This window comes from Lonchura striata, chromosome 10, assembly GCF_046129695.1.
Source record: "Lonchura striata isolate bLonStr1 chromosome 10, bLonStr1.mat, whole genome shotgun sequence".
Lineage (NCBI taxonomy): Eukaryota > Metazoa > Chordata > Aves > Passeriformes > Estrildidae > Lonchura > Lonchura striata.
The window spans coordinates 18593323-18620176 of NC_134612.1; the positions used below are offsets into that span (position 1 = coordinate 18593323).

Consider the following 26854-nt stretch of genomic DNA (forward strand, 5'->3'; position numbering starts at 1 on the left):
CCATCAGGACATAGAGCACCACAGCACTGGTGCAAGGTCTGCACTGCTTTCACCTAAACAGCCTTGCATTATAACACCAAAACAGGCAAAATTGTCCAACCAAACAGCCCAAACAGAACAAACAACAATGAAAGCAATGGGAAAACAAAAAGAGGAATGTTTACAGCAGTCCCTTTCCTTCCTAATAGCTGGAGCTCATGCTTTTTCTAGTTTTGTTCTCACTGCATGCCAGTGATGCCAAAAAGTTGGTAAATCTCTATAAGATTAGATATACCAACTGGTTTTATTTTGAGATGACTGGGATGACTATATATTACTAGCAGGAAGAGAAAGTGATGGATGCTACATTTAATTGTAATGCAGAGTGATAGAATTTAAATGAACTTCATCAATGTGTGTGACTTGCAAGACTTATGCGCAACAGATTAAGGACTAAAATACAAATAAAGTAATTGTGAGATCAAGCAGGTAGGGGCAGGTGTTTAGAGAAGCTTTCTGCAAGTTGTTTTGGGGAAAATCAGTTTTCCTAGTTCCAATATCTTCATTATACGTGAACATCACCTCTCCATGCAAGCCTTACTCATTATTATCTGACAAATACTGTCACAAGAGCTCCTTGGCAGAGATGGAAGATGTTTAGACAGTTCAGAAAACCCTCTTTTCTAATGAAGGTTGCAGAGCAGAGCAGAGGAGTAGAAATAAAATACAGGGAAAGAACAGCACAGAAACAGTCACACCTGCCATCTACAACTTGACTTTCATTAGTCAACTTTCAAGCTCTTTCAAAAAGTAAACATCAGGGTTGATTAGGCCCAGAGAGAAAAAGCAAGATCATGAGGGTCACAGATAAGCTATGAACAAATCTAGAAACAGAATCTGAAGTTCAAGTCGCATTCCAGTACTTTGTCTATGCAACCTAAAAAGCTCATCAATCTTCAAGTCCCAACAAAACAGATGACAGCAGGAGGCAAAAACCTACACAGTTTATTTATAATGCATATTAGCAAAGTTTTCTTTTTCTGAACTGAACAGAAACACAGAATGGGAATTTCATTTCCTCACATTTCTCAGTCTTTGTTCACTCCAGCTGTGCTGTAAGCCACATTCTCCCTCTCACAGTGTCAGAGTAACTCTCCTTCCCCAGAGAAATTCTGATGCCTTCAACCAATTAACAGCTCCTGTTATGAAGCTCTTGAAAGATTAGGGAGTGCAGGGGAGGATGGGACAGCTGAGAAATCCAAATTAGTGTCTCCACTGAGAGGCGAGGTGGGGAAATAACAAGAACAAACCCACAAAAAAATCCCAAAACCAGCTTAGCAATACCTGTGCTGTTTAGCTTGAGGCCAGGCCAGACAGCAAGAACACTGGGCTGTGTTTTCTAATACATCTGTTCCTGCAACAGACAAAAAACGAGCCCTGTTTTTTTGTCAGAGCAGATGACACACACTCTGGACAGGGGTGTGCCAGGAACCCTTTCCACCCCCAGTATGCACATTCATCATTTGCTTCACACCTTCCTAAAGACGATCTTCTTTGCTTCCCACTCCTGTGGCCTGAAGCCTTCTTTACAAAAGCAGATTTCCTCATCTGCTCAAAACAATCAAACTTAATACCTGTCATCTTAAGTGGAGATGCAGCTCTTGCAATAGTGTTTGTGTCAGAGGAGAGCAAGCAAGATTTATGTGAACAGCTACTGCTCACATATACTGAAAATATAAAAATACACAGTATTGGAACAGCTTCCTTGCTTTTTCTCTCCTTGTGAACTTCAGCCCAAGCTTTTGTGAAATTACTTTGCCTCAGTATAGTTCAGTTTTCCCGCTGCTCTCACCTAGCAGCAGGAAAACACACTGCCCAAAGTGTTCAAAGGCTCAGGCTCAGTCTAATGCTCTTGGTGGGTCCAGACTTATTCAACTGGACCCAGATTTCTCTCACATTAAGCCTTTGTCTTTTTTTTTGTTTTCTTTTCTTAAGTTGCATCATAATCACTGTTATTAATAGGCAACTTCATGGCTCAACTCACTTCTGGTAATTTTAAATGTATAAATCATACCCTCACTGATGGGCATGAGAACATCAAGAGCTTTCAGGGATCTTTAACTGTTGCAAAACTTGCAAACTTAACAAGTGATTCTGTGCAAAAATAAGAACAGCACTAACTTCCTTTTAACCAGACAGGACCAGGTGAATGAATTGGGAAGCAATAAAACAAATAAAGAAATGAAGTTCCAATGCACACAGGCAGCAAGTGAAGTTAGATTGTTTCATCAAGTAACTCATTTTAAAGTCTCAAATACCAGCTACATCTGAAAAAATGGGTGGATAAATAACTGCTCAATAGTATAACTCAGTAATACTACAATTTTTTATATACATATGAAACTGCCAGAATTGGCTGAAAAACCATAAAAGTTATTGCATTTCAAATTGCTTCCCTCTGTTTTTTGTCACTTTAACTCTTCAACTGTAAGATTCATAGAACCATGCTTCTGGAAATGATGCTTACCAAATTTTTCTGTTTCCACTTCTCTGCCCAAAAAACCTAAACAGATAACAGAACCACACAGGCATGGTCCTTGGCCTCTGATAGCTGCTCTACTTCCAAGTCTTGCTAAAGTATCTCTACATGCAGCACACTAGAGCAGAAGCGTTGCATGCTGCACAGAGAAGTCAAGAGGTGGTTGCTCAGGAAGGTAAGGCAAGAAAATGCTGCAGTTTCACTGCTGCTCTATAAAACTGCTCCTGTGTTTCCTGTTGGAACCTGAAGTTATTACAATCCACTGCAGAAAAAAAAGACCAATTGTCATCTACATATTTTTCAAGACGAATCATGCAAGATTGTATTTACCACATTTTCTTTTACTAACCCCCACACACATAAAATGAGCTCATTAGAAAATGAACTGAAATGAGTGTCCATGTCTGCAACTCTCAGTTTCTTGAAGCTTAATTCAGTTCTTAAGAAGCCCACAGATAGCATTAAATCTTTATATTTCAGGATCATAACATACATTGATTCCAATCAATAACCTTGATTTTGCAGAAACTTTGTGAGCTGACAAGTGCAGACTGAAAAATTCAGCAAGCCTGCTCAGAGAAATGATGATAAAATTTTGAAACGGACAACTTGTATAGTTGTATGGCTTTCCTTAATCTCCTATTTAGTCTTGAAGGTAGCATTAACTAGGTTCTTGAACAAAATGTTGAAAAATATTGTGCAATATATCAGTAAGTATGAAAAGTAAGTCTCAAGTTAAAGTTTGCTACACACTGGTACAAACTCCTCTGGTAAACTTCTGGGATCCACAAATCAATAAGGATTAGAAGTTTTGCCTGCTTCTTCCATTTATTTGATCTTTTCCACAGATCTGATAGAACTTGTGCATAGTTTCATCTTCAAAATTTGAACCAGAAGATCTTAAAACTTAGCATAAAATGAAACATTTTTTAAAAGAAAAGTTAGAATACATCATATAATCTGATGGGTATAAAAATAATCTCTTTCTATTGTTCACATAATATCATAACCTAGGATATGATAAAAGGGGAAAGAAGATAGTCTTCAAATTATTAAATTCCCTTTTGATTTTCTTATTAAAGACAATAATTAAGCTTCATGCTGCATGAACTCATTCTTTTACACCTCAGAGACCTCAGATATTGTGTAGATGTTTCTTCTTGTGTAAAGTAACCACACAATAATTGTAGTATTTCAGAATGACAATAACTTATAACAATAATGCATTTCAACATTTAACTACATGAAACTGCCTGAAGTGTTACCATTATGCAAAACTCTTGAAAACCTTGGATAACTACTCAATAATTGGCACTTTGACCCACTACCAATACTAAGAAGGAAACAAAATTCTAAGTGAAAAAAGAGAGGTCACAATTACAGATCATAATAAAAGGAGTGGGTGTGGCTTGGCTAACCACAAAGGATCACATGGTTTGGTTTTCTAGGGACTTCAGGCTGGGAAAACTGTAGATTGCCAGAGAGAGATGGCTACAGGAGGCATATCTTTAGAAAGACTCTGGATTCAGTAGAAGAAACATCTTCACAAATCCAAGTTTCCAGAAGAAGTCCTAGAATAAAAAAAAAAAACAAAAAACAAAAACAAAGAAAAAAAAAACAAAAACAACAAAAAAAACAGCGAGAAGTTAAAATTTTGATAAAATGTGGGGGATTACTGAGATTTTTATAGCTCTAGTAGTGTCTCTCTTGACTTTGCAGTTCCTCAAGCTGCAATGGATGCGTACCCAGCTTCCTCCAGGACCAGTTCCCCTCCCCATCATTGGAAATTTGTGGCTGCTGGACTTCAAACTACGCCGAGAAACTCTCAGCAAGGTATTTATTTATCTCTGTGGTTGCAAATCAGTCTGAATCTATTTTAACTTAAATTGTGCATTGCATAGGAATGGCCTAAAATGCTATTTTTTTTAACCTCAAGCTTGATTACCAGCCAGTTTCAAAGACTCTGAGAACCCTGCAGTATTAAAAATATTTCTGAGTAATAAACATCACCACTACTTTAGTCCTTGCTATTTTGTCTCTCTTTTGGTTGCATTCTCACAAGCACTGTCATAGAATGGTATTTCATTGGCAGTTTCATTTTGTTTCTGTGTTGATATCCAGCCCTGGAAGTCACCTCTAGCAGAGCTCTCTTTTCCTGACACCAATGCCACTGGAACATCTCCATCAGAAGACCAAACATGTACCCTAAACAGACACTTTGTTCCTTTGTTTTTACAGCAAAAAGATTTCTTATCTGCCATAAACAGGTTACTGCTAAAACAAAGCAGGAAAATCTGATTGCTGTTATGTTTGCAACACAACAATCACACCAATCAAAACTATTTTTAAAAAGTAAGGAACTTGCTTCCCACTATTACAGGGGAAAATATAAGCATGATGTGAGGGACAACAACAGAGGAAAATAAGAAAGATCCTGTGGAGCTATAGAAAAGAAAGCAAGAAAATTTCTTTGCTTTCTTTTTGAGCTAGAGACAAGAACATACCATCATTTTGGTTCATTAATAAAGATTAAAAACTCTGGGATTTTGCCTGTAATAATTTGTTCTTTGATTCAGAGCTAACAAAGTAACCTGCTGGTTTTCTTTCTGTGAAATTTACAGAGGTATTCTTCTGAGAGATGTCTTTAGCATCTATTCCATAAAGAACAATTATCTTCTGTTCCCAAAGCACATTAATAACAGAAAGACTTTTTTTTTTCTAAAACCTGCAATTCAATTTGATGCCAACAAATGAGTTTCGTTACAACTACAGAAAACTATTAAATAAATTGATATTTTAGTGCATGCTTTCCCTGGTTTATAGTTACAAATTTCCTGTTATCAACTCTTCAGTTAACCAACGTGTACGGGAACATCTACACACTGTGGATGGGACAGACCCCTCTGGTTGTGCTGAATGGATACAAAGCAGTAAAAGATGGCATCATCACCCACTCAGAGGAAGTTTCTGGAAGACCCCTCACCCCTTTCTACAGGGATATGATGGGTGAGAAAGGTACAAAGTGTTACACAAAGTGTTACACAAGAATGAGATAGAACAAGGTATAAAGAAGGAATATGTTTTCACGTGCACACACATCAGCTACTGCTATACCGGGGCATAACTGGGCTTTCACTGCAAAAATATTTCATGTAGTGCTAAGCATATTAAGGAAAAATCAAAAATGTATTGTCTTAAAAAGCACATCACTCAGTCCTTTTCCTTCCCAATAGATCCAAATGAATACTTGCCTGGAGAAACTGCCCTTCAATTGTATTATTTCTAAACCAGGAGACTGCTGATGTGGAAGGTATCTATAGACAAAGCTGTTCAGTCCTCACCAAAACCCCCTCAGCTTCCAAGGACACATTTAGGAGCAGCTGGATGCCATAAAATCCTAGGGACCAAAACTCAGCTTCTAAAATTTAAAATCATTGTATCCTGTTAGTGAAATACAACCTCATCTAAATCAAAATTTGCCTCCTGCAGAGAAAGGATTTCCCCTCCCAGCAATGAACTAAATGTTTGTGTGTTTTTCAGGTATTTTCCTGACAAATGGTTACACCTGGAAGCAGCAGAGACGCTTTGGCATGACAATTATAAGAAGCCTGGCACTTGGTAAGAACAATTTGGAGCATCAAATTCAAACAGAGGCCTGTCGCCTTGTGGATATCTTCACAAATACAAAAGGTAAATTCACTAGAAAACAACACTTAGAGCTTTTCCTGAAATATTAGGGCTGGTAAAAGTTTCACAGTACATTTTTATAAGTAATATATTGTCTACATTAGTAGAGCTTTCACTGGCTTCTTAACTGCATTCTTTGCAAAAAATGTTTTGTCTGCACAGTGGGCAATATAAAATTGTTTCTTTTTAAATAAAGAGAGTTTAAAATATGTTCATTATCAACACAGCTGGTAATGATTCTTATACTCAAGGAGTATAGAAAAACCCTCCTTAAAATACACAATGTATGACCTGCTGGAAGTCATTCTAGGACAGCAGGCTTTTAGGATTTGGCAGAGAAAGAACCCCACAACAAGGAATGTATCATTCAGTTATCCAAAAAAATCTTCTTTTCAACGTTTGGATGAAATAGAAACCAATAGAATTTTAGCAAGCTGCCAAAACAAAGCAATTAAATATAAATATTCTGAGCAGCCAAATCCCTCACCCACATCGTGTTCCATGTGAAAACACAGAGAGGTTGCCTGAGGTCTCTCTCCAACTCTCCTTGGACCAGGTCCATCTCTTTTCCAAGAGCAACATTCACACATCTTTAAAATGTAGATGAAAAAAATCATCTACTGCAAGTCCCCGTACAGCCCAAAGCTTTACCTACCATGTAATCCCATCTCAATTTTAAACTCAATAAATGTATTTTCTCTTTCCAAGAACAACCAAGAGCATTGGACCGAAGTCAGGGATGTATTTTCCATAGAAGCATACTTCAAAGGTTGTCCTTGCCATTGAAATGTGTACTTAATTTATTTTTTTCTGGATTTAACCCTTTTCAATGGGAGAAGTATTCCACTCTACTATATGAGCTTTGCCTTTTCAGTCTGTGGGAAAAAAATACATCTATGATTGGATTGTTAAGCTGATACTTGAAATCCAAAAAGATATAAGTAATTTCAACAGAAGTAAGAAATGAAAGTTCTAATTATTTTTTCCGGGTTTTTTTGTTTGGGTTCTTGTCTTGCAGGATGGGGGGGTGAGGATTGTTGGTTTTGTTTTTTAACTGCAAAACTTAAATATCTACCTCCATATTTTAAGGCATATCCTCTAATTAATTGTTTGTGTTTCCGCACAACCCAGACCACAAGTCAAAGAAGGGAAAAGATTTTGTTTGCCTACTCAAAACTGATTATCATTGTATTTTACAGGAGTAAAGAGCAGATTGAAAATTAAGAATCCATGCACTTACAATTCATGCAGTTAATATAAAAACTAGGCTTCACTAATGTAAAATTTTCCTAAAAATAGTTTGATCCCTTGTTGTTTTTACCATTAAAAAAAAAGTCTTCCACATTTTTCTTGCTGTAGTCTATTCAGAAGTTCTCACAGCACCTCCCATATTCACAGGCAAACCTTTTGACCCCCACACTTCCATCGTCCATGCAATTGCAAATATCATTTGTGCTGTTGTTTTTGGTCATTGCTTCTCCAGTGAGGATGAATCTTTCAGCAAACTCATCAAAGCTATTTATTCTGTGATCTACTTTCAAGGTACTATCTGGGGCAGGGTAAGAACCTACTTTTCTTGTTCCTTAAGGTGCATTTGCACTTGACAAATCAAAAGAAATTAAAAGTCAGAGACAAGTATTCATAAACATTTCCATTTCCAAACATACCATTGTTCTACAAGCCACAGGGAAATAATAAATCAACACATACTTTGTATATGTCATTATTGGCTTCTAATCCTTCTTTATGTCTGTAAATCACATCCTAAAATTAAAATTCTAGATCATCACTGCTTTTCACAGATTTCCAATGAGCAATCATTTGCAGAATACTGTGTATTTAAGATTCATAGTTCTTAAAATGATAACAGCTTCTAAAATTTCATTTTTATTTAGTTTTGCAAATCCAGAAGGGCAGTTAGTAAGAACTAAGTCTTCAAATGGATGCTCTTTTAAAAACATATCTTGCTTAAATTCATAATGCGTATTACCATCAAGATCTGAGTTATTCTGAGCTTCCCATGATATACAGGTTATAACAAAGGTTTATCACACCAAGAAGAATATATTTTAAGTTCTCAAAACCCTAGCTATTACTTAACTTGTGCAGATTTTGACACACTGGCATTGTAAAAGACTATCAGGTTCCTCATAAAGGGATGCCTAAAAAAATTACAGTAAAAAATTCAAGGTTGAGAAAAATCTGTTTGTGAGTCAGATTACATTCCCAGTATTTAATCTCTTGTGTCTACTGCCTCTCATTCCAATTTGTTTGCCCACATGTTGTGATGACTTCACAATTATCAGGAAATCAGAACTGGGATCTGACACTCTTTGCTTTCTGTTTAACACCACAGCTGTATGATGCTTTCCCATGGCTCATGCACCATCTCCCAGGGCCTCATCAGGAGGTGTTTGCATACAATGACTTCATGCACAGATTAGTCATGAAGGAGGTTCAGGCTCATGAAAGACAAAACACAGGTGATCCACAGGATTTCATTGACTTCTACCTGGCTCAAATAACAAAAGTAAGTATCTGTTTATCACACTCTTCCTTACTTGGCTTCAATGCTACTACAAACACTTGCTGTTTCAGTAACTGCCAAAGGATTTTTACATGCACACTCTATTTGTGTAGCACCAAAGGTGTTTGATAACAGTGGCCTGCCCACTGTTACCAAACAATGACAGTTTCTATGTGACTGGTGAAATATCTAAAATAATCTCTTTCATAGTCTTCTTGTGAATATACCCCACAGACAAAGGATGACCCTACTTCAACATTCAATAAAGAAAATATGGTTCAGACAGTGGTTGATCTTTTGCTGGGAGGGACGGAAACAACAAGCACCACCCTTCTCTGGGCACTGCTCTACATGGTACAATACCCAGAAATACAAGGTGAGCAAAAGCACTATCAGAGAGACCTGCATTCAACAACACAATGAACATCATTAGTGTAAGTATCAGCTCCATTACATGCAAGGCACCAACAAAAAACTTAGCTATGTACACGAATGCTAGTACATCAGCAATTGAGATCCAGAAAATGGAAGGTCAATAAATGAAACAAACAGGTGCTCCCCCATCTGGTTCACCAACAACAGTAGTAGAAATTAGTAGTCGCCGCAGTTTTACCTCACTAGAAGGGACTGGCAAGACAGAATAATAAGTTAAATACATTTCATATGCAACTTAGTCTCCTCTTAACTTTTGAAGTAGAAACGTTTTTAACAGATACCTGATCTGATACATATTTATAAACAATGTAAATGATACCTGTAATTTCAAATTTTAATCCATTTTTTGAAATGCGCAATTATACTATCCTCATCACCAAGTAGGATATGTCTTAAATGAGACATCATCCTGTGATTCAGGGAGATGCACTTCCTTGATCAACTGAAACCTATACAGCAGTCAAACCACATGCCAACACATTTCATAGCAACGTCATTTCTTTTCTTTCCCTCAGACAGGACATTCTCATGCAAAAAACAGCTGGAAATAAAGGGGGGAAGAGGCGGGGTTGCAGAGTGGGAAATTAAAGTATTTTCATGTGTCTGCAGAAAAGGTTCAAAGAGAGATAGGGGCTGTTCTGGAACCCTCCCATGTCGTCAGCTATGAAGACCGTAAGAAGCTGCCCTACACCAACGCTGTGATTCACGAGGCTTTGCGCTACAGCAACGTCACCTCTGTCGGGGTCCCTCGACAGTGCCTGAGGAGCACAACTCTGCTGGGTTTTCACATTAAAAAGGTACATGGGATATCCACTTTTCTTACATCTTTGAGCTGTTAATATTTAGCATTTATATGACACAGAGAGAAGGAAAATCTATAGAAAATAAGATCTCTGCTGCTTCTTGCAGGGCACGCTTGTATTGCCAAATCTGCACTCTGTGGTCTATGACACTGAGCACTGGGCAACCCCTTGGAAGTTCAACCCAGATCATTTCCTAGATATGGATGGCAACTTTGTGAACAAAGAGGCATTCTTACCTTTCTCAGCAGGTAACATCCTGACCTTGAATATTCCTGCTTGTTCTGCTTTGCAACAAGATTAAAAATACTATTTCTGATTTCTAAAATATTAAAAAGATACATTTATAAAAATGTATTTGACTAGATTGACTATTTAACTGATTGGAAAGACCTAAAGTCAGGTCTTTTGCTGTAAGAGCCACAGATATCGTGCATTTTGTATTTTTCATATATTCAAGCAGAATATAAGTACAGCTGAGAGACGCAATGCTCTTTCCTTGACATATGCGGGGTTCCTATCATAAGACTATCTGACCTTCTTATTTCCTAATGTGTTAAATCAAGTTAATTCCCTGTTAAATCAAGGTAATTTCCCTAAGTCCCCTAATTTATTCATTTTTACCTTACAAAAAGGAAGGTCAATGACAAAAGAAATGTGATTTTTCAAAACATACAGAAAAAAAGCCATGAAGAAGTAGTAACCAAACCTCAGTCTCCCAAATCCTATGTTAATAGCCTAGCACCATGTCTTCTTGTATCTGTAGAAAACTAGCAAAATCCAGTAGATTTTGCAGGTTTTCAGTAGAATATTACTAGGCAACCAAAACAATTTTTAACTTTTCAAAAGCATATTACAATGTATAACTTACAGTGCAAAATGCAGGGACTCAAAGATATGGAGGGGGGAAAAAATGGGGGGGGGAAGAGTGAAAAGCAGTATAAAACAGCTCTAGCAAGTTTCTCTAGTCTACCAGTTTCTCCAACAAACTGATTATGAAAAACAGCAGCACAAAATAGGAAAGTGGTATCATTACTAAAAATTCACAATAAAACCACTGGGAAACAGCTGAGGGGTTTTTTGTGTTACTGTGGCATTATACTATTATACACTTCTTGTAGAGAAACAGCAAAGAGCATACTAAGTAACATGGTCAGACTAAATGTAGTAAATCTAGATTATTTTTTTAAATTCTCTAAATTGTCAGTAAATCCTAAAATCATCATTGCAAAACAGGTATTTACCATCTTACCTCCTTTACTCACCAAATGCCTATGAATCAAGACAACTCATTTGTGCTCCAATTTTAATTGTGGCATAGGACTATTTCTTTAACTTGCTCTGGTTGTTTTTGGTTCATGTAATCTGAGTATTTAGATATTTTAAATATCTTTGGTTTTATTAGCCTGGAATATATAGATATCCTGAAATATCGTGTGTAAACAATATGCCAAAATGAGTCACTGAGTGTATATATCACTGCACATTTCACTCCCTTAGCTCACACATCTGCCTCTGACAGTGTTAGGGCTACAAGAACCCAATATACCCTTCTGAATTTCTGTTAAAGAAATCCTGATTACATCCTTCTCCTTGGCTTCAGAACCGCATCCCACAATGCTCCAGCCCTCCCTTCTCAACAACCAAATTAAGTCTCTGAAGTATATGAAGCTTTTTAAAATCTAGCTTAACTAAGAAGCAATTCATGGTTTTCACAAAAAGAATCAACAATAGAAAGGGAGAATTGCATACAGGCTCCAGGGGTGAAAAAAAGACTAAACAAACCCAGTCAAAACACCAAACACTTGACAGAGGTACACAGTTTCTCAGTTAAATATTTCCCCACCCTCCTCCTAAAGTATCTTCTGCCCTTATAGAAGGAAGTAGGAAATAATTATCTTACATTAACAGAATTTGTGGAACTCGGTAGAATTTTGTGTAAAGTTTTTTTACAGAATTTAACTTTACTCAACCAACTTTTCTGATTTTCCTCTGCAGGGCACCGTGTATGTTTGGGGGAACGGATGGCAAGAATTGAATTGTTCATCTTCTTTACCAGTCTCCTTCGGGCATTTACATTCCAGCTCCCTGAGGGGGTGAAGGAAATCAATCTGGAGTATATTTTGGGTGCAATACTGCAGCCACATCCATATAAACTCTGTGCTATTCCACGCTAATCTGCAATGCTAAGAGAATTCAACCTGTTAGTGAGTGCAGATCCTTTAAAAACATGCTTCACTATCTCAGTTCTATTCACATGAAGGTAGCTCAATTCAGCAAATTAATAGTTTTTATTTAGGAGGTCTGACCTCATGTACTGAACTTTCTGAAATAAAAGTAAGTCTACCTGCCAAACTAACATAATTGAATCTTGGACATACACAAGCACACATTATTTCTAAAAACATGTATTTTCACACTCACAGTAGCAGTGAATTAGCTGTAGGATGTTAGAGAAGTGGCCTGTATTAAGTAGTTTCCTGCATGTGTGCTCTGTAGGTATCACACTCTTAAAAGAGGAAAACTGTTCAGTAAGGATACTTGAATAAAATTTTCTTCAGTAAGCTGTTATTCTTCCGGGTTCACAGGTCTTTTCTTAGATCTTGCAGGAGGTAACAGAGTATGCACACACTAAGTGTTGATTCCTTTGCCTTTCACTCTCCTACAAAGTATTATATAGTGTAGCATAAACTTCACACACACAAAAATGATTGTAGTATGGACCCTTTCATAACCACAGCCCACTAAGAAATCCTTACATCTTTTTTTACTTCCTCAGTATCCAGTTTCTATTTCATCACAACTCAGGTCCATGCACTTTCAAAAACTTTTCCTTCTGTTTAGAAACATTGTTGTTTTATCCAATATTTTCCTATTTGAAGAGAAAGGAACAGCTTTTCAAGAAATTAAGAAAATAAACAAAGATGTCAACAGTTGTTTTAGTAGGTAGAGATTTATTACTCACAGTGTTTTCTTTTGTTCTTTTTTGACATTAACAGATGTAGAAGATTTTGACCATTTAAAATTCAGCTGAAAGCATCCTAAATCCTTTCAATTTTCAAAGTTCAACAGGAGCTAGCAGAAATTATGGCAGGATATAGTAAAAAGCAAATGCAGAATACTACATGTTTCTGGGACATAAAACGGATGGAAGACTTGATTGTCTCCGCAAGTATTTCCAAGTATTCCCTTCCACTAAGTGGAAGGGAATAATTTGTTCTAACACATGGTAATGTTTGTTACCACAGGACAAATGCATACTTGACATCATTGAAATATTTCATTTTTTAAATAAAAGCCATTTTAAAACTTTCAATGTCACTTTATTTTCATTGAGGAAAATATAACATTTAAAAAATCCTGCTTGAATAAGAAATACTTTCAAACATAAATTAAGAAAAAACTTTTAAACTGCACACTTTTTGCAGCAAGGGCAGCTCTTCCATAAAACACATTCTTACAGATTTACAAAAGCAGTCTGACAGGATAGTTCAAAAGATTTCAAGTCTTGTATTTTTTTATTTCTGGCATTCATTAAGGAAAACTCACCAAAAAAATCTTTCCTTTGAACCCACCATCTGCTTGGTTCCATAGAGGGCCCAAGGTAAAGTGCTCAGAAGCAGGACTGGCAGTGTCAGATACAAACTTGGACTTTTTCTACTCCAGTGTATTTTGATGGTTCTTGAGGTATATCCTACCTGAAAAAAATACTCCAGTTTTTCCTCTATGTTCACCACCCCCCTTTGGTCACATGAAGTTATTCTCTCAGTTGATTTTTCTTTTTTCCCCAATAAAATTATTTGACAATCACAGAATGGTTATAGTTGGAAGGGACCTTAAAGATCATCTTGTTCCAATCCCCCTGCCATGGGCAGAGACACATTCCACAAGACCAGTGTGATCAGGGCTCCATCCAACCTCGCCTTACATGTAAGAAGCTTTATGGTTTTCTTCCAAAACCGTAGCTTGGGTTAAAACATGCACATATTCTTCATCTGTATTTTTGAAGAACTGAGGCACATGATAATTTGCTGTACAATGCTCCTTCTAAAAATGTGGGAAGACCAAATATTCAGTGTGTTCATGACTAAAATAGGTATTTTTTACAAAGAAGTCATTACAGGCCTGGCAATTGGTACCAGTGAAAACCAGTTGGGCTAAGAGGATCTTCTTGTTATTCCATTTAAAACTGAGAAGAGCAAGAAATGAGGCATTCCTTGGTTTCCCGATGTTTCTTGAAATGACAATGTAAGAATTCCATGCTACCTTTTCATCACAGTTGTAAAGGAAACCTATAAGAAAATGTGTAATACAGAGAAAAAAAAACTATATAATCTGTTTTTTTTTGTCAAGAAGGAATTGAAGTGAATCAGAGAAAAGAAAGATTTAGAAACAAAGGTTAAAATGCAATATTTTCATCTGAAACATCCTTTTAAAAAAACCCAAAAACTTTAAAACTCACAAATCTCATCACATTAGTAACTAGAGAACACAGTCAAACTTTTAGAAAAATACACTGACATCCAGCTCTGCTGTTGTTACACATCTTTTAGAAATCACTAGCCCTAAGTGAGGCAGACTGCCTGGAACCTTCAGGAGCTAAACCCGTAAAAGTTTAAAGTCCAGTCTTTAGACATGCCCATATTGTTGAAGATTCGATTCAGACATTAATTTCTCCCACTGATAAGAAAAATATAACTGCAATTTCCAGATTCTTAAAGCTGTCCTGAAGCATCTAAATTGTTTATTCCTTTGAGTCTGTTTAAATAAATAAAGAAACATAAGTTTGAATAGCTTCCTTTTAATATAATGGCCTTACAACATTTTGTTCTTATGACAATGGTAACAAAGGACCTTCATTGCATAATTCAGCTCCTAAATATTAAAGTAACAGGAACCATATGGAAAGTACACACAGGTCTGTGCCCACTTTGTGAAGCACACAAAATCCATACTGTTGGTGTGGTTTTAAGAGAAAAATGTAATAACTGGTCAACATGGCCCACATTCAGAAAACAAGCAAATTCTAAACTTGGGTGAAGAGTTTTTCCTACAATTTTTGCTTTGTTCAAACTTCAAAGGGAAAGACCCAAATATCTAGATGATCTTGTTCCACCTAATAAGCAGAGTGTTATCAAGGACATGTTTTGATCTACCAACCAAATAACATATCTTCAAACCACTGTTAAAATAATACTTTATTTTTTAAATTTAAAACATTTTAATTGAAGTTCCCTGTACCAATTAAAAATACCATAATTTTATTTACTCAGTATCCACGTTCATCCGTTTTATATTACATGCCTATCTAATCAAGCAAAACAAGACCAAAACCTGAAATAACTGTCATTAACTTGATGAAAACAACTTGCACTCCAGGAGGGATTATAATGGTGGGATGCTGTACAGGCTGACTGTAGGGAAACAAATAAAAACCTAATCTCATTTTGCTGTGGTTTCTTAAGCCTTTACAACATTACCACATCATTAGAATTTTAAAATTGCAATACAGAAGATACCAAATATCAAAACCAATCAGATGGAGGAAGGATACAACATATAGTTGAAGCAAGCAGATCTGTGGTGATACCACAAATGAATAAATCAAAATATATCCATCGAAATACATCACTTACCTCTTGTAATACTTGTCCAAGTTTCTCCTGGCTGTGAATGCGCTTCCTGTTGAAAACCCAAACCACACTTATTTCTGAACAAAGCATTGGGAATCTTGCAAATATCCATTATTTATCCCACTTCAAAAAGAGAAGTTATATCAGGCTTGTTTTCTCAAAAACAACCCTGAATTTCAAAAGGCCTTGGTAACTTTCAGCATAAATCCTAACATTGATGATGCAGCCAGTAATTAATTACTTTAGTATCATCTCCTCCAGCAATAGACATCTGATATTCACCAAGTAATCCAAGAAGATTTAACAAATACTACCTTTTTTAGTCATTCTTCCAACATAATCAAAGTGGTAAGCAGAGCATGCAAGCAATACAGACTTCTCAAAAAGTTCCCATCAAGACAACATGTTACTGCCCATTGAAAATACACAGTCATTTCTATGCATCCTGTAATATATGCACTAAAAATACTAGAAAAGCAAATGAAAGGCAACATAATTTTACCTGTCTATTTTGGTTGCTATGACCACTGTAAAATTGCCTTCTGTATTGGGCAAGTATGTAGAAGGTATAATGACATAACTTCCTGCAGGAAGCCTGCAAAGTCGGCTGACTTCCTGGGAATAGCAGTGAGGAACACAGCTCACCAGTGGCTCCAAATGTACAAAAGAAGTAGTTTGTGGTTTCCAGCTGCTGTTAGGCACCTGCAAAAAAGAATGCAAACATGCTTATCATTTAATCTGTTTCAGTCTCAGTGTTTCATTCCTAGGACACCACAGTGTGATATGGTCCATCTCTATTCTAAATACTCACTCTGCTGTACAGAGCTAGAGAGAAGAGGAACGGAAAAGCTTCCAGAAAACCCAGATGGCAGTACTAAGAAGAGATTAATCATTCCTAGCCTGTTTGTAGACAATGTATAGAACACACTACTCACACAGCTGTAGAGCTTTCTCTGTTGTATAACCCCACTCTTCCTTGCTGCAGCCTAAAGCACTTATTTACTGCCTCAGGGATCTGCTGAACAGACTGTCCATCCAATATCTAGTAGTCTTGCCTGTACTAAAGTCATATTAGACTTCATCTAGTCTCTTATAGGAATATAAGAAATGCCAATCTTTCTTCACATATTGTATACTTCAAGTTTTATGATTCCTTCAGGTGCCCAACTCCAGACGTGTCACTTAAGCAACACCTTTTTTGGAGGCATGTTTTCTAAAAATAAACCTTTCCCTGCAAAATAGTTACTTAAGCAGCAGCTTCTCAGATTTACATTTATGCAGATTACATTTATTACATTTGAACACTGGCACACACATGTTGAATCTGTATCTATCCATATCAAATCAAATCTTGTTTTGTTTCTGCTCAAGATATCACAGTCCTTTTGATCCAATATCATTTGCCTATGGACATTTAATTATTAGACACAAAGAAAGTAAGTTTTCATGATGAATTACCAAAAGGTCTGGTCCTCAATTACTAGGGCACCAAGAATTCTTTGCAAAATCTCAAAAGGAGTTAATCATTGCTGAAACTAATTAAGAACATTGTAAGAATTCAGTGGAACCAATTATCTGGCTACTATGCTATGTAACTACCTAAGTTATTCCCTCTCTTTCCTGGGCATTACTTCCAGAGCAGCCTATTTCTCCCAGAAGCAGCAAGACCCTTGTAAACTGCAAGGAGTGCTGTGCTGCCAGACCAACCTTCACCTTTGGCAAACAAGCAATCAAACTGACCAGAAGCCTTACCTGGAAAATATGGAAACCTATTGGACAACACTTGCTATCCAGGCAGTGCTGACGGAGGGTGACTTTCACACTGCTTTTCCCTGGTCCTGCAGGAATGGAGAGGGGAAAGCAGGGATTGATATGGAAGGAGGGGAAGTTCCTGCTACCTCCAGCATTTAGCCCATTCTTCCAGCATCCTTGCAGCTGCACTGTCTCCCATTCACCAGCTGGGAGTTCTTCACAGAGGGCAGCATCCATGGGTGGTGGCTTTAGTTCACTATCAAACATAAGAGAGAAAAGAAACTAAAATGTATAAAACAGGTACTACCAGAATATAAACAAATTGACCAGCTTTTAAACAGCTGCCAACACTACATTCTGCCTCTGCATATAGCACTAAGCTGCAGTTGAGAGTCAAGATGCTACTTCTTGTTAGCATTTTAACAAGACGTAGTAGCAGCTTCATGACAAAAACAAGGTGTTGGGAAACTTGCATGAACTCGAAGACGACACAATACTGTCACACAGTACTCTGCACAACTCTTCAAAATATTTTGAACATTCCCACTTACTGCTACACTTGTATTTATGCCAACAAATTTAAGAAACATTCTGTTTAACATTCTTTAAACCTACCTGAGAGAGATCCTTCCTGTTGAAAATACACGAAGCAAGAAATTCCCTACTGCATCTTTCAGAAAAGTGCTGGGAACAACAAGATAAAAGCCAGGTGAAAGGTCACAGCACACATGGACTTCTCTATCGTAGGAATGGCAGACAGTACCTACAACTGGAGGAGCAGAGAGGGTCTTTGGAAGGTTAAATCGTTTCTTCTCCACCTAGAATAGATGCATAATGATGTGTGGTGGTTTAGGAAAAATGACTAGCTTGTAATAAAACTAAAAACATGCATACATTTACAAATGAAACTAAGACAAGAGTATCAGCAGATTACCTGAACATCAAAGAGAAGTAGGAAGAGTTAATATTCAGGAGTAAATTTAGGAATGGCTTTAAGCAATCAGCCCAAAATGTCATGTACTAGTTTGGAACAATCCCAAGTGCTCAGTGATAAGAAAATAATACTAGTCCAGTAGTAGTTTGTACAGACAGTAACAGTGAGATAAACAGAACCATTCCAGCATAAACCAGAGATAGAAAATTTGTGACTAGTTGAATTGTATCACTGGCATGGGAAATGAATGATTTTCCTCAAATGTTTCAGTAATGCTTTTAAACTTCTATTTGCAAAGAGAAAAACATCACTTTTGTATTACCTTCCAGACATGCAATCCCACAGCCTGGTAATTCTTTCCTTGTATGCCTTCAGTCAAAGATGGATTTTCCTCTGCTAAGCGAGTTGGATTTTGAATCCTTCCAGCCCAGTCAGTGCTGTATTTCCTGTGTTTCTGCAGCAGAGCAATGCACACCTCGCTCGATTCACAGACCCTCAGCCAGAACTTGGGGTTGGTAGGGAAGCTGCTGTTGTTGCGGCAGCCACCTGCAGACTGGCCTCTCACCCAGGATCCAAAGAGATTCTGAGAGTGATACAGCACTTTCTCTAACAAAGTAAGAAAACCGCGGTGTGGATTTCAGACATGGGAAGCCACTTAATTTTTCACAACAGGTATATGGCAGAGATTACCCAGCCCAAGAAAATATGCTGTGATAGCCTGATATTTCCCCAAAGCAGAAATTCATAACCAAGACTTTAAGAAGCATGAGAATTAATGCCACAGTTGGTAATGACAGACTGATGACAATTTTTACAAGAAACTCTTATTTGAAATCTCAAGTGTATATAACACCAAAACATCACAGGGCTGTCCAGAATAACAGCCTTCTAGACACATGATACTAATCTCTCAACCAACTAGCAAGTAACCAGATTTCCTAGAAATATCAATGATTTCTCTAAAGATCTTTAATTCCTCTTGCCCTTCTGTTTTTCAGTAGAGACAGAAAAGGCCTATGGATCCACAGAAGAGGGAAAACTGAGAAATTATGGTCTAGTTGTACCCATCTGCAATTCAAATCAATTCTTTCCCTTGACATAATGTTATTTGTATGAGCAAGATGTCTCCTCATAGCACACCTGTATAGAGGCTCTGAAGTTGTCCTTCCCCATTGACTGGAAAGCCCACAGTAATCTCATCAAACTCCCTGAAAAATTCCTCTTCATCAACCCAGAATTCTCCTTCTTGGATCTGTGAGAGGAGTTTTGAAGCAACTACTGGATCCAGCTGGTTCCATCCTTGACCACTGCACATAAGACAGAAGTTAACATTCAGCTCTTTGCCCAGTAGAGTTCAAGAACAATCTTCTACCAAATATCTTACGGAGCAAGACAGCAAAAAGAGATTTCTTCATTTTATTGTGAAATAATTGCACTGAAAACTTTTCTGCACATTGCTAGTCAGTGAGAGGGATCACAGGAAACACAAGTCATAATTTATCAAAGAAAACTTAGAAACAGCCTAATACCAGACTGGCAGCAGAACAGACTTCTGGGTGAAATAGGTGCTGTTTACAACAGTCACTACAGTAAGAAGTCTGAGAGCAAAATAAAGATTTTTAACTGTTGTTAAAAAAAGAGGTAAAAAAGTAAAACAATCTGTGCTGTCATTGTTCTGAAAGTATTTTAATGCCTTACAACAAAAACTGCCATTTGTATTAAGAAACTGACTACCCCAATGAATCTGCTTGCTAAATCTTGATAAACCAAGAATTTAAACACCTCATTAAAAGCTAGTAGTTTCAACATTTTCCATTGCTTCACTAGCAAAGAAGAACACTTCTGCACTTGAATAAAACAGGCTCTAAGGCCATCCAATGAAGCCCCATCTTCTTGCAACTACATGGCAACTCACTCTTTGACAACGAAACTACAAGAGACCAAGTGTATAACCAAAACAACTCAAAAAAAAATATCAGCTGAAGTCTCAATAAATGCAATTAAATTACCTTTCTAATTCAAGGAAGAAAAATATTTCTACATAAATGTTCATTAACATCACCATATTGTTAACATACTTTAATGCTGAATGCTTGTTGCTTGGGTCATGAATTGCATGTTCTTTTGTATAGTCAAAACATGCTAACATTTTCCAAAATAAGCAAGTAGGGTCTGCCCTTTCATTCTTGTTACTTTTCTATTTGAGCTGCCACACATATTTCTGCAAGTCCTTTAAAACAGTTCTCTTCTTTATTTCTACTTTATATGGACTCAGTTCCAGCTTCCCCTATTTATATCAACCTACAGAAATGAGATAACTCAAGCAACAAGCATAAGCATCCTTTCTTCTGCTATAGTTTTATAATTATTCCTTTGCTTGTTTTCTGCATCTGAGCCACAAACAAATGAGAAGAGGCAAGTAAAGCTGGGTGACTGCAAGAAACAAACACAATCAAGGATACTTACATCAATGGCAGAACAACAAAAAAGCACAAAAATCAGAAACAAAAAAGTTATTAAGAAATTTAGATTGCAAGAACTAGGAGTTCAAATTTACTAGCCTCAGAACCAAAGAGCTGTGTGATCTCCCAGCTCTCTAAAGAGCTGCACACATACTGAAGCCTCCCTCCTCTGCTAGAGATTATTAGCAGTGTTTGCCTATGCAATACATAGATAAGCTTTGTGCTTCAGAACTTACACAAATGGTTTTCCAAATGAATATAAAACTGCTCACCCCTCACACCAAGGCCCTTTCCAGCACCGCCTCCCCCAAGGATTTCGTATTCGTAGCAGGAAGATTTCCTTGCCTGACACTTCAGAGAGATTCAATGTGTCTATCACAATAAAGGCATGAAATTCTCCTAGTTCACTTGCACCTGAACAGAAAAAAAACACCATTTGAAAATAAACAAAAGAATCTGCTCCATAATTTACAATAACATTAGTGAAAAAAGGCAGTTTTGCAATAAAATGAAATTGGTTTTAAATCTGTATTAGAACAGCACAAATAAACCCCAAACAGTTCATTTTAGTGACTATAAAGAAATAAAGTAACATTGCAAAATATATTAACTTGCTCCTTAATCTCAAATCCCTACAAATTCATTGTGCTAAAATGAATTGAGGTTTTCAAGGTTGTTTTTGAGATGCTTTTTCAAGGGAGTGCATTTTGGGGGGGGATGCATTTGTTTTTGAGAATTGACTATATTAGCTTCTAATACAAAAAGCACTCCTCCAAAAGCAGCCCCCATCCTGACCTCAGTAACATCCTTAAATCTTCATTTATCCAAATATTTCAAATTGTACCATGAAACTGGCACTTGTATTTGCTGGCTGCCTTGTGCTTTGAAGCCTGTTAATAGAGACATTTGCTATCACCTTGTCTGGAGTTAAGGATTGAACAGCTTATTACACACTGTTCCTTCAGATTCATTAATCTTCTAAACACTGCTTTCTCCAAAACCATGCCAGTCTTCTCTTTCTCCACAATTTTTCCAGGGCCTTTCAGGGTCCATCTTTCAGCAATTCCTCCAGTCAGATCAACCAAAGCATCTGCCACCTGTCCTGCCCACAACTGCTCATAAGATCCATGCACTCTAAAAAATTTAAACAAAAAAATTAGAAAAACACAAAGAAAAAGTTTGTATACACAGCACAACAGAAACACAGTTGCTACACACTTGGAATCCCACTTTATATCACAATCATGACTGTGCCCTATCTCATAACCCAAAGTAGGCAAGAGAAAGCACATACTATCTTATTTATATAGAACACAACATCTAAAGAATATGTAAGCCATTGGCTATTCCACTGCTTGATGGGATTCTACTGCTTCTTACATTCTCTCTATTCTATCTAAAAAACTACTGTTGTCTAGTACTAGTCATTTGTACCTTATGATCAATGCTCTACATTATCTTTTGTGATATACTAACTGCATTCTGTATAAATAAAAATGCATCTTCCTCTTCAATTATTCTTTATTTTCTGCACAAATAACTAGAGCAGCACTTCCTTCAACAACCTAAGCAAACCAAGAGACTGCCCCATCTGATATAGCAGATGGAAAAGTTCAGCAAAAGAAGACTAGAATAGAATTATAAGATTGAACAATAAGCTCTGCAGACAACAAATATAACATTCCTAACCTATAGAGAAGCTTTAACATGACATTAGTGTTTCACAGCTTCTGCTCAATCTACAGCTGAGTAAATTACTTCATAACTGAAGTCTGCCTCTGCCCTCTGCTGGCAACCACAAAATCTTCTGCTCAGATTCTTTGGGACATTTGATGTCTATCCTACCGGTGCATTTTGTCTCCAAATTGCTTTATCTATCTAGACAGTTTTTCTGTTGATGTGCCATAAACTCCTAAATAGCTGCATTTTCTTTCTAAAACAGTAAACTAACAAATTATACAAAATTCACACAAGAGCCTCAGCTAGCACAAACTCAATGCTTTCCATGAAAGTATTTCCAATGCTTTCTGCTTTTCATTGAGCTCTCATTTTCCCTAGTAAAACATCTTCCTTTAACAAATTAGATAACTAACAGACAGAAACTTAACAAACATCATTTGAATCCTGAAAATTCATTGCAGCTTACATTTCACCAGAATTATCTCTTTAAGACTATTGTACTTCATATGCAACTGGAAGCACACCTTACAGACCTACAGTTTAAAGAGCAACTTCTGCACAAGCTAGGATGGGACCACTAGCAGTCACAATGCTCAGATCTATGCCCAAAGCAGCTGGGTAAAAAGCAAGCAGAAGAAATAAACAAGTGTTGTAGCTCTATTTCCATCAATAGCAGTGTTCACATACTTTGCATAAGCTTTTTCCAGTAGTGGAAGCCAAAATAAATCCTCTGTCTGACACTGGGAAAAGCAGAGTTTGCCCCCAAGGCAAGGCAGGCGATCATCAATGGTCACTTCTACCCAGTGGCCAAACTGCCAGACCCGGCACATGAAGCAGCCTCGATAGGACTCATCTGTCCAGCTGGGCTGACCTGGAGGGATTACCTGCAGGGCAAAAGCCAGAATCAAGGCAAACAATTAATTAATGAATTTTCTTTTTTGCAAATAAAACTAGTTTAAAATATACTGAATATGAACCATCTGTAACAATGGTGATACTCATATGGCAGCTTGGGACTGTAGAACAATACAGAAATGTCAATCAGGTGAAGAAAACTTCTCTAACATGAAACTTCTCCATACCTTGTTCAGTAAGTATTTGCTCTTCTGCAAAGCTACACAGGCACACAGGAACCAACAGTCTCCTAAAATTCCTTGTTTTACTTGCACATCCTGCAGATTGTTTGAAAATAACCGAGGAGAAGAACAAATGTCCTAAAATTAAAGAAGAGGAGTTAAAATCAAATCCTGCATGACATTCTAAGGAAATCTGTGTTTCAGGAACTGGGAGGGCTTCAGAGACCTCTCATAAAATAAGGGAATTTTTACTTCTGCAGAGTTACCTTTTCATATGCAGCCTAAGTAAGAAGTAACAAATAAATGGTTTGTGGGGGTATTTTGCAGGTACTTCATGAATGCAAAACTAGTTCCCACATGAATTATAGTACACAACTGTCACCATCAGCTTCAACCTTAGCAAAAGCAGTAAGAAGTAAAAGACAACATAATTCATCAGCTCCTTGCTAGACTTGTGATCAACTGTGACAGGGCTGATGCTATCCACATTAAACTGCACATCCCAAGTTACAAAATTTTCAAAATTAGAACAAGGGAGTTTCCTAGTGCACAGAAAAATAGACTAGTTGGTAGCACAAGAGGAAATTTCAGATGCAAAGTCCTGAACACTTAATCTGATCTGAAAGTGAGTTTGTGAAATGGTTCTTCTTATGTATAAATACTGTAAGAGATGGAAATTAACTCATCAGTCCTCAGCAGCAATCAAGATGTAAAGTACAAAAGCAGAAAGCTCCACACTCAACTCCACGAAATCATTTGTTTGCCAATAACACCTGATAACCAACAACTCTGTCACTTTTCTACAGACAACCCCAGTCACATGGGAAAAAATACAACTTGAGACAACATGCTTTTTTTCCTTCACTACATTTTTATAGCCTTTTTTTCCCTCTACACAAAGGCAGTATCACAAATACTTCACCTTAAATGGGTGTAGTGCAGAAATGCATTCTAAAGCTTTTAGCTCTAATACAGCTTCCTCTGGAACCCAGCTATAAGTTTAAAAGCAATACAAGCCATATGACAAGTTATAAACTTTAAAAGTTTTCTTGCTTGTTACCAAAGAAAGCAACCACAAAAAAATAGCAACAAGCTTCTAAAAAATTCTAAAATCCAATTACTTATTTTCAAGACCATTATGCAATATATCAAAAAATTTGGGAATGACATAATGCTGCATTCTAACTTGGTATGGATGTAATTTGCATAACGAAATATATTTATAGTAAAATATCTGAATTTCTCCTACTCCCATGATATTTAAAAGGTCGACAAAAGGATTTAAATCAAGCCTACAAACAAGCACCCAGACTAAAAACTGTAACTTATGCATTGTTAATGCTGACATACATTGGTTTTATCATTTCTGTATTTCCAAAAAAAAAAAAACCACCAGAGGCAGTCATTCAATGTTAATTTGCATTTTCTACCTAAAGCCCAATTCTGTGAAAATCAGCCTTTTATACCTTAAAACTTACCTTAGGTCTCAACCAAGATATCTCGCCTCTGAATTGGGCAAGCGGGGTACAATAATTAAAAAATATAGAGGTATCACTGGCCGGAAACGTGGGGTCTGTGTAAAGGTCTCTTGCCACCATTAACTGCTTTTTCTCACCCAGCATTTTCAACACAGCCCTCAGCAGCTTTGCCAGCTATTCCTACGACTTTAAATCGCCAGGCACCAACCTGCAAGAGAAGCGAGTGTTACCGGGGAATTGCAACAGAGAAACAAACAGGCATGGCGGATTTATTTAGGGATGGACAGCCTCTCGCTGTAACACGGAGCACCTGGAACCACCACAGTGCTGAATTCTTCCAGCACCTGACGCCATCCGACACCGCTCAGCTGGAAGTGCAGGGGTCTCTGAGGAGACCTACGCCCACTCAGGTCCCTTACCCCGCTCTGCGCACACCCTCCACACACAGCTCCCCCCCACCAGCCCTTTGCTCACACCCAGCTCGAACAGGGCCCCTCCGCACACGCCTCCTCCTGCCCACCACCCCCCGTCCCCACAAGAGGTGCCGGCCCGGCCGGCCCCGCTCCCGATCCCCCTCACCGCGGGGCGGCCCCGCCGCCATTGCCCGGGGCGGCCGTTACCCGGCAACGCCGGCACGCGCGGCCCCGCCCAGCCGCCCTTGACGGACGGCGCCGCCGGCCAATCAGCAGACGGCACTTGCGCGCGCACCGCCCGTTGGCCCCGCCCCCCGGCTGAGGGGAGCAGAGCGGTCCCGGGGGTGCGCGGGGTTCCCCGGCCGGGAATTCCCCGGGGAAATGGGAAACTGCTCCTGTGGGGCACGGGCTCCTACAGGCGGAGGAAAATTAATCCAAAGTGTTTTCGTGAAGATTGTGACGGAGAAACGCAGAGAAATTGCTGGCCCTCATCGAGTGCTCTCCTGACATAACGGCACAGATCACATTTTTGGATAGTTTGTCACCATATAGTCGTCCACGGGCTGAACCGTCAAAGGCGATATGTTCATTTCCATATTCTGATAGCTACCGCTGACCAGTGAAATAGAAAAAGTTCTTTAAAAATACTTCTAGCTCAGGAACAAACAACAGAAATGCAGTAATAAGGCTGCCCTTCAGCACACCAAGGTTTTGGCTTTCAGGGCACACTGAAGGAGGCTGGTTTTTTGTTTTTTTTTTTTCATGTTTGGGCCTTTCACACCAGTGTTCCTCAAGGAGCTCAGGTGTGGTCAATAAAGAAGCTGCTGAGCCACTGTGGAAGGATGAGGTGTTTATCAAAAACTCTGCCATCACACTTGCCTGTGATGATGTGTTTGAGTCTAAGGTCACCTGGTCCTTGGGTAGAGAGGACGTCTGAATGAGAGAGCCACAAGAAAACACAGGCCTGACTGGTTTTTATCAGACATTAATGCAGAAATCCTCCTCTCAAGCCAACTTTAGCAGATGGAAATGCTCTCAGGTAACTGCAGCTGCTGTCTGCCCCCATGACATTCAGAAATAGGTTCTCTGCCCCTTGGTCATGCCCGTTGTACAGACACAAGGCTTGTCCCCTGCATACTGCAAATTTAACCAACAAATGAGACTTTTCACATTGGAGATTTGACCCTTTCGGGAGCAGAGGAAACACCGCTGGCAGTAAGAATAACCCTCTTGTCCACGGCTCATGCGAGGGAGTTGCAGCTGCCTGGCTGCGAGTGAGCAACACAGGAGAGCTCTGTTGGGGGAGGGAAAGGGGAAAAAAGGCCTCTGTGTCAGGAACAGTGAGGCTCTGATCTGTGTGATTTCACCCCTGCATTCTTTAGGAAACAGCAATCACACAACTGCATAAATTCCATTAGAGGACCAATTCTAGAAAGCAGGATAAATGTTGAGCTATAAC

General features: G+C 38.1%; 2 protein-coding genes across 4 annotated transcripts; one reads left to right on the forward strand and one right to left on the reverse strand.

The window, feature by feature from the left end:
- Positions 1 to 4180: 4180 nt before the first annotated feature.
- Positions 4181 to 12144, forward strand: LOC110477963 (cytochrome P450 2J2). Its single transcript, XM_021544235.3, has 9 exons — positions 4181 to 4351; positions 5371 to 5533; positions 6059 to 6208; positions 7604 to 7764; positions 8562 to 8735; positions 8967 to 9108; positions 9777 to 9964; positions 10077 to 10218; positions 11966 to 12144. Exons 1-9 carry the CDS (start codon positions 4181 to 4183, stop codon positions 12142 to 12144), a joined length of 1470 nt encoding a protein of 489 aa, XP_021399910.1.
- Positions 12145 to 12901: 757 nt separating this feature from the next.
- CAPN10 (calpain 10) lies at positions 12902 to 25604 on the reverse strand. 3 transcript variants are annotated; one of them, XM_077785707.1, is made up of 14 exons: positions 25562 to 25604; positions 24983 to 25190; positions 23511 to 23642; positions 23116 to 23312; positions 21665 to 21882; positions 21021 to 21162; positions 19427 to 19593; positions 18609 to 18892; positions 18116 to 18170; positions 17968 to 17983; positions 17353 to 17608; positions 16103 to 16302; positions 15604 to 15649; positions 12902 to 14259 (listed from the first exon to the last, which is right to left on the reverse strand). In XM_077785707.1, exons 2-14 carry the CDS (start codon positions 25124 to 25126, stop codon positions 14230 to 14232), a joined length of 1887 nt encoding a protein of 628 aa, XP_077641833.1. In that variant the 5' UTR covers positions 25127 to 25190; positions 25562 to 25604; the 3' UTR covers positions 12902 to 14229. The 3 variants fall into 3 exon arrangements, with proteins under 3 accessions (XP_077641833.1, XP_021399897.2, XP_077641832.1); XM_021544222.2 differs by having other exon boundaries at positions 17968 to 18170; XM_077785706.1 differs by lacking the exon at positions 25562 to 25604 and having other exon boundaries at positions 17968 to 18170; positions 24983 to 25506.
- Positions 25605 to 26854: the final 1250 nt, after the last annotated feature.

What these genes read in the sequence shown, in the direction of transcription:
- LOC110477963 (XM_021544235.3), top strand. Translation starts at nt 4,181, where the DNA reads ATGTGGGGGATTACTGAGATTTTTATAGCTCTAGTAGTGTCTCTCTTG. An exon ending in GGATATGATGGGTGAGAAAG is followed by an intron (nt 5,534 to 6,058) that starts GTACAAAGTGTT and finishes TGTGTTTTTCAG; the next exon opens with GTATTTTCCTGACAAATGGT. An exon ending in TATCTTCACAAATACAAAAG is followed by an intron (nt 6,209 to 7,603) that starts GTAAATTCACTA and finishes CCATATTCACAG; the next exon opens with GCAAACCTTTTGACCCCCAC.
- CAPN10 (XM_021544222.2), bottom strand. Translation starts at nt 25,126, where the DNA reads ATGCTGGGTGAGAAAAAGCAGTTAATGGTGGCAAGAGACCTTTACACA. An exon ending in ACTTCAGAGCCTCTATACAG is followed by an intron (nt 18,893 to 19,426) that starts GTGTGCTATGAG and finishes TTACTTTGTTAG; the next exon opens with AGAAAGTGCTGTATCACTCT. An exon ending in TAGGTTTCCATATTTTCCAG is followed by an intron (nt 16,303 to 17,352) that starts GTAAGGCTTCTG and finishes TCTTTTTTGCAG; the next exon opens with GTGCCTAACAGCAGCTGGAA.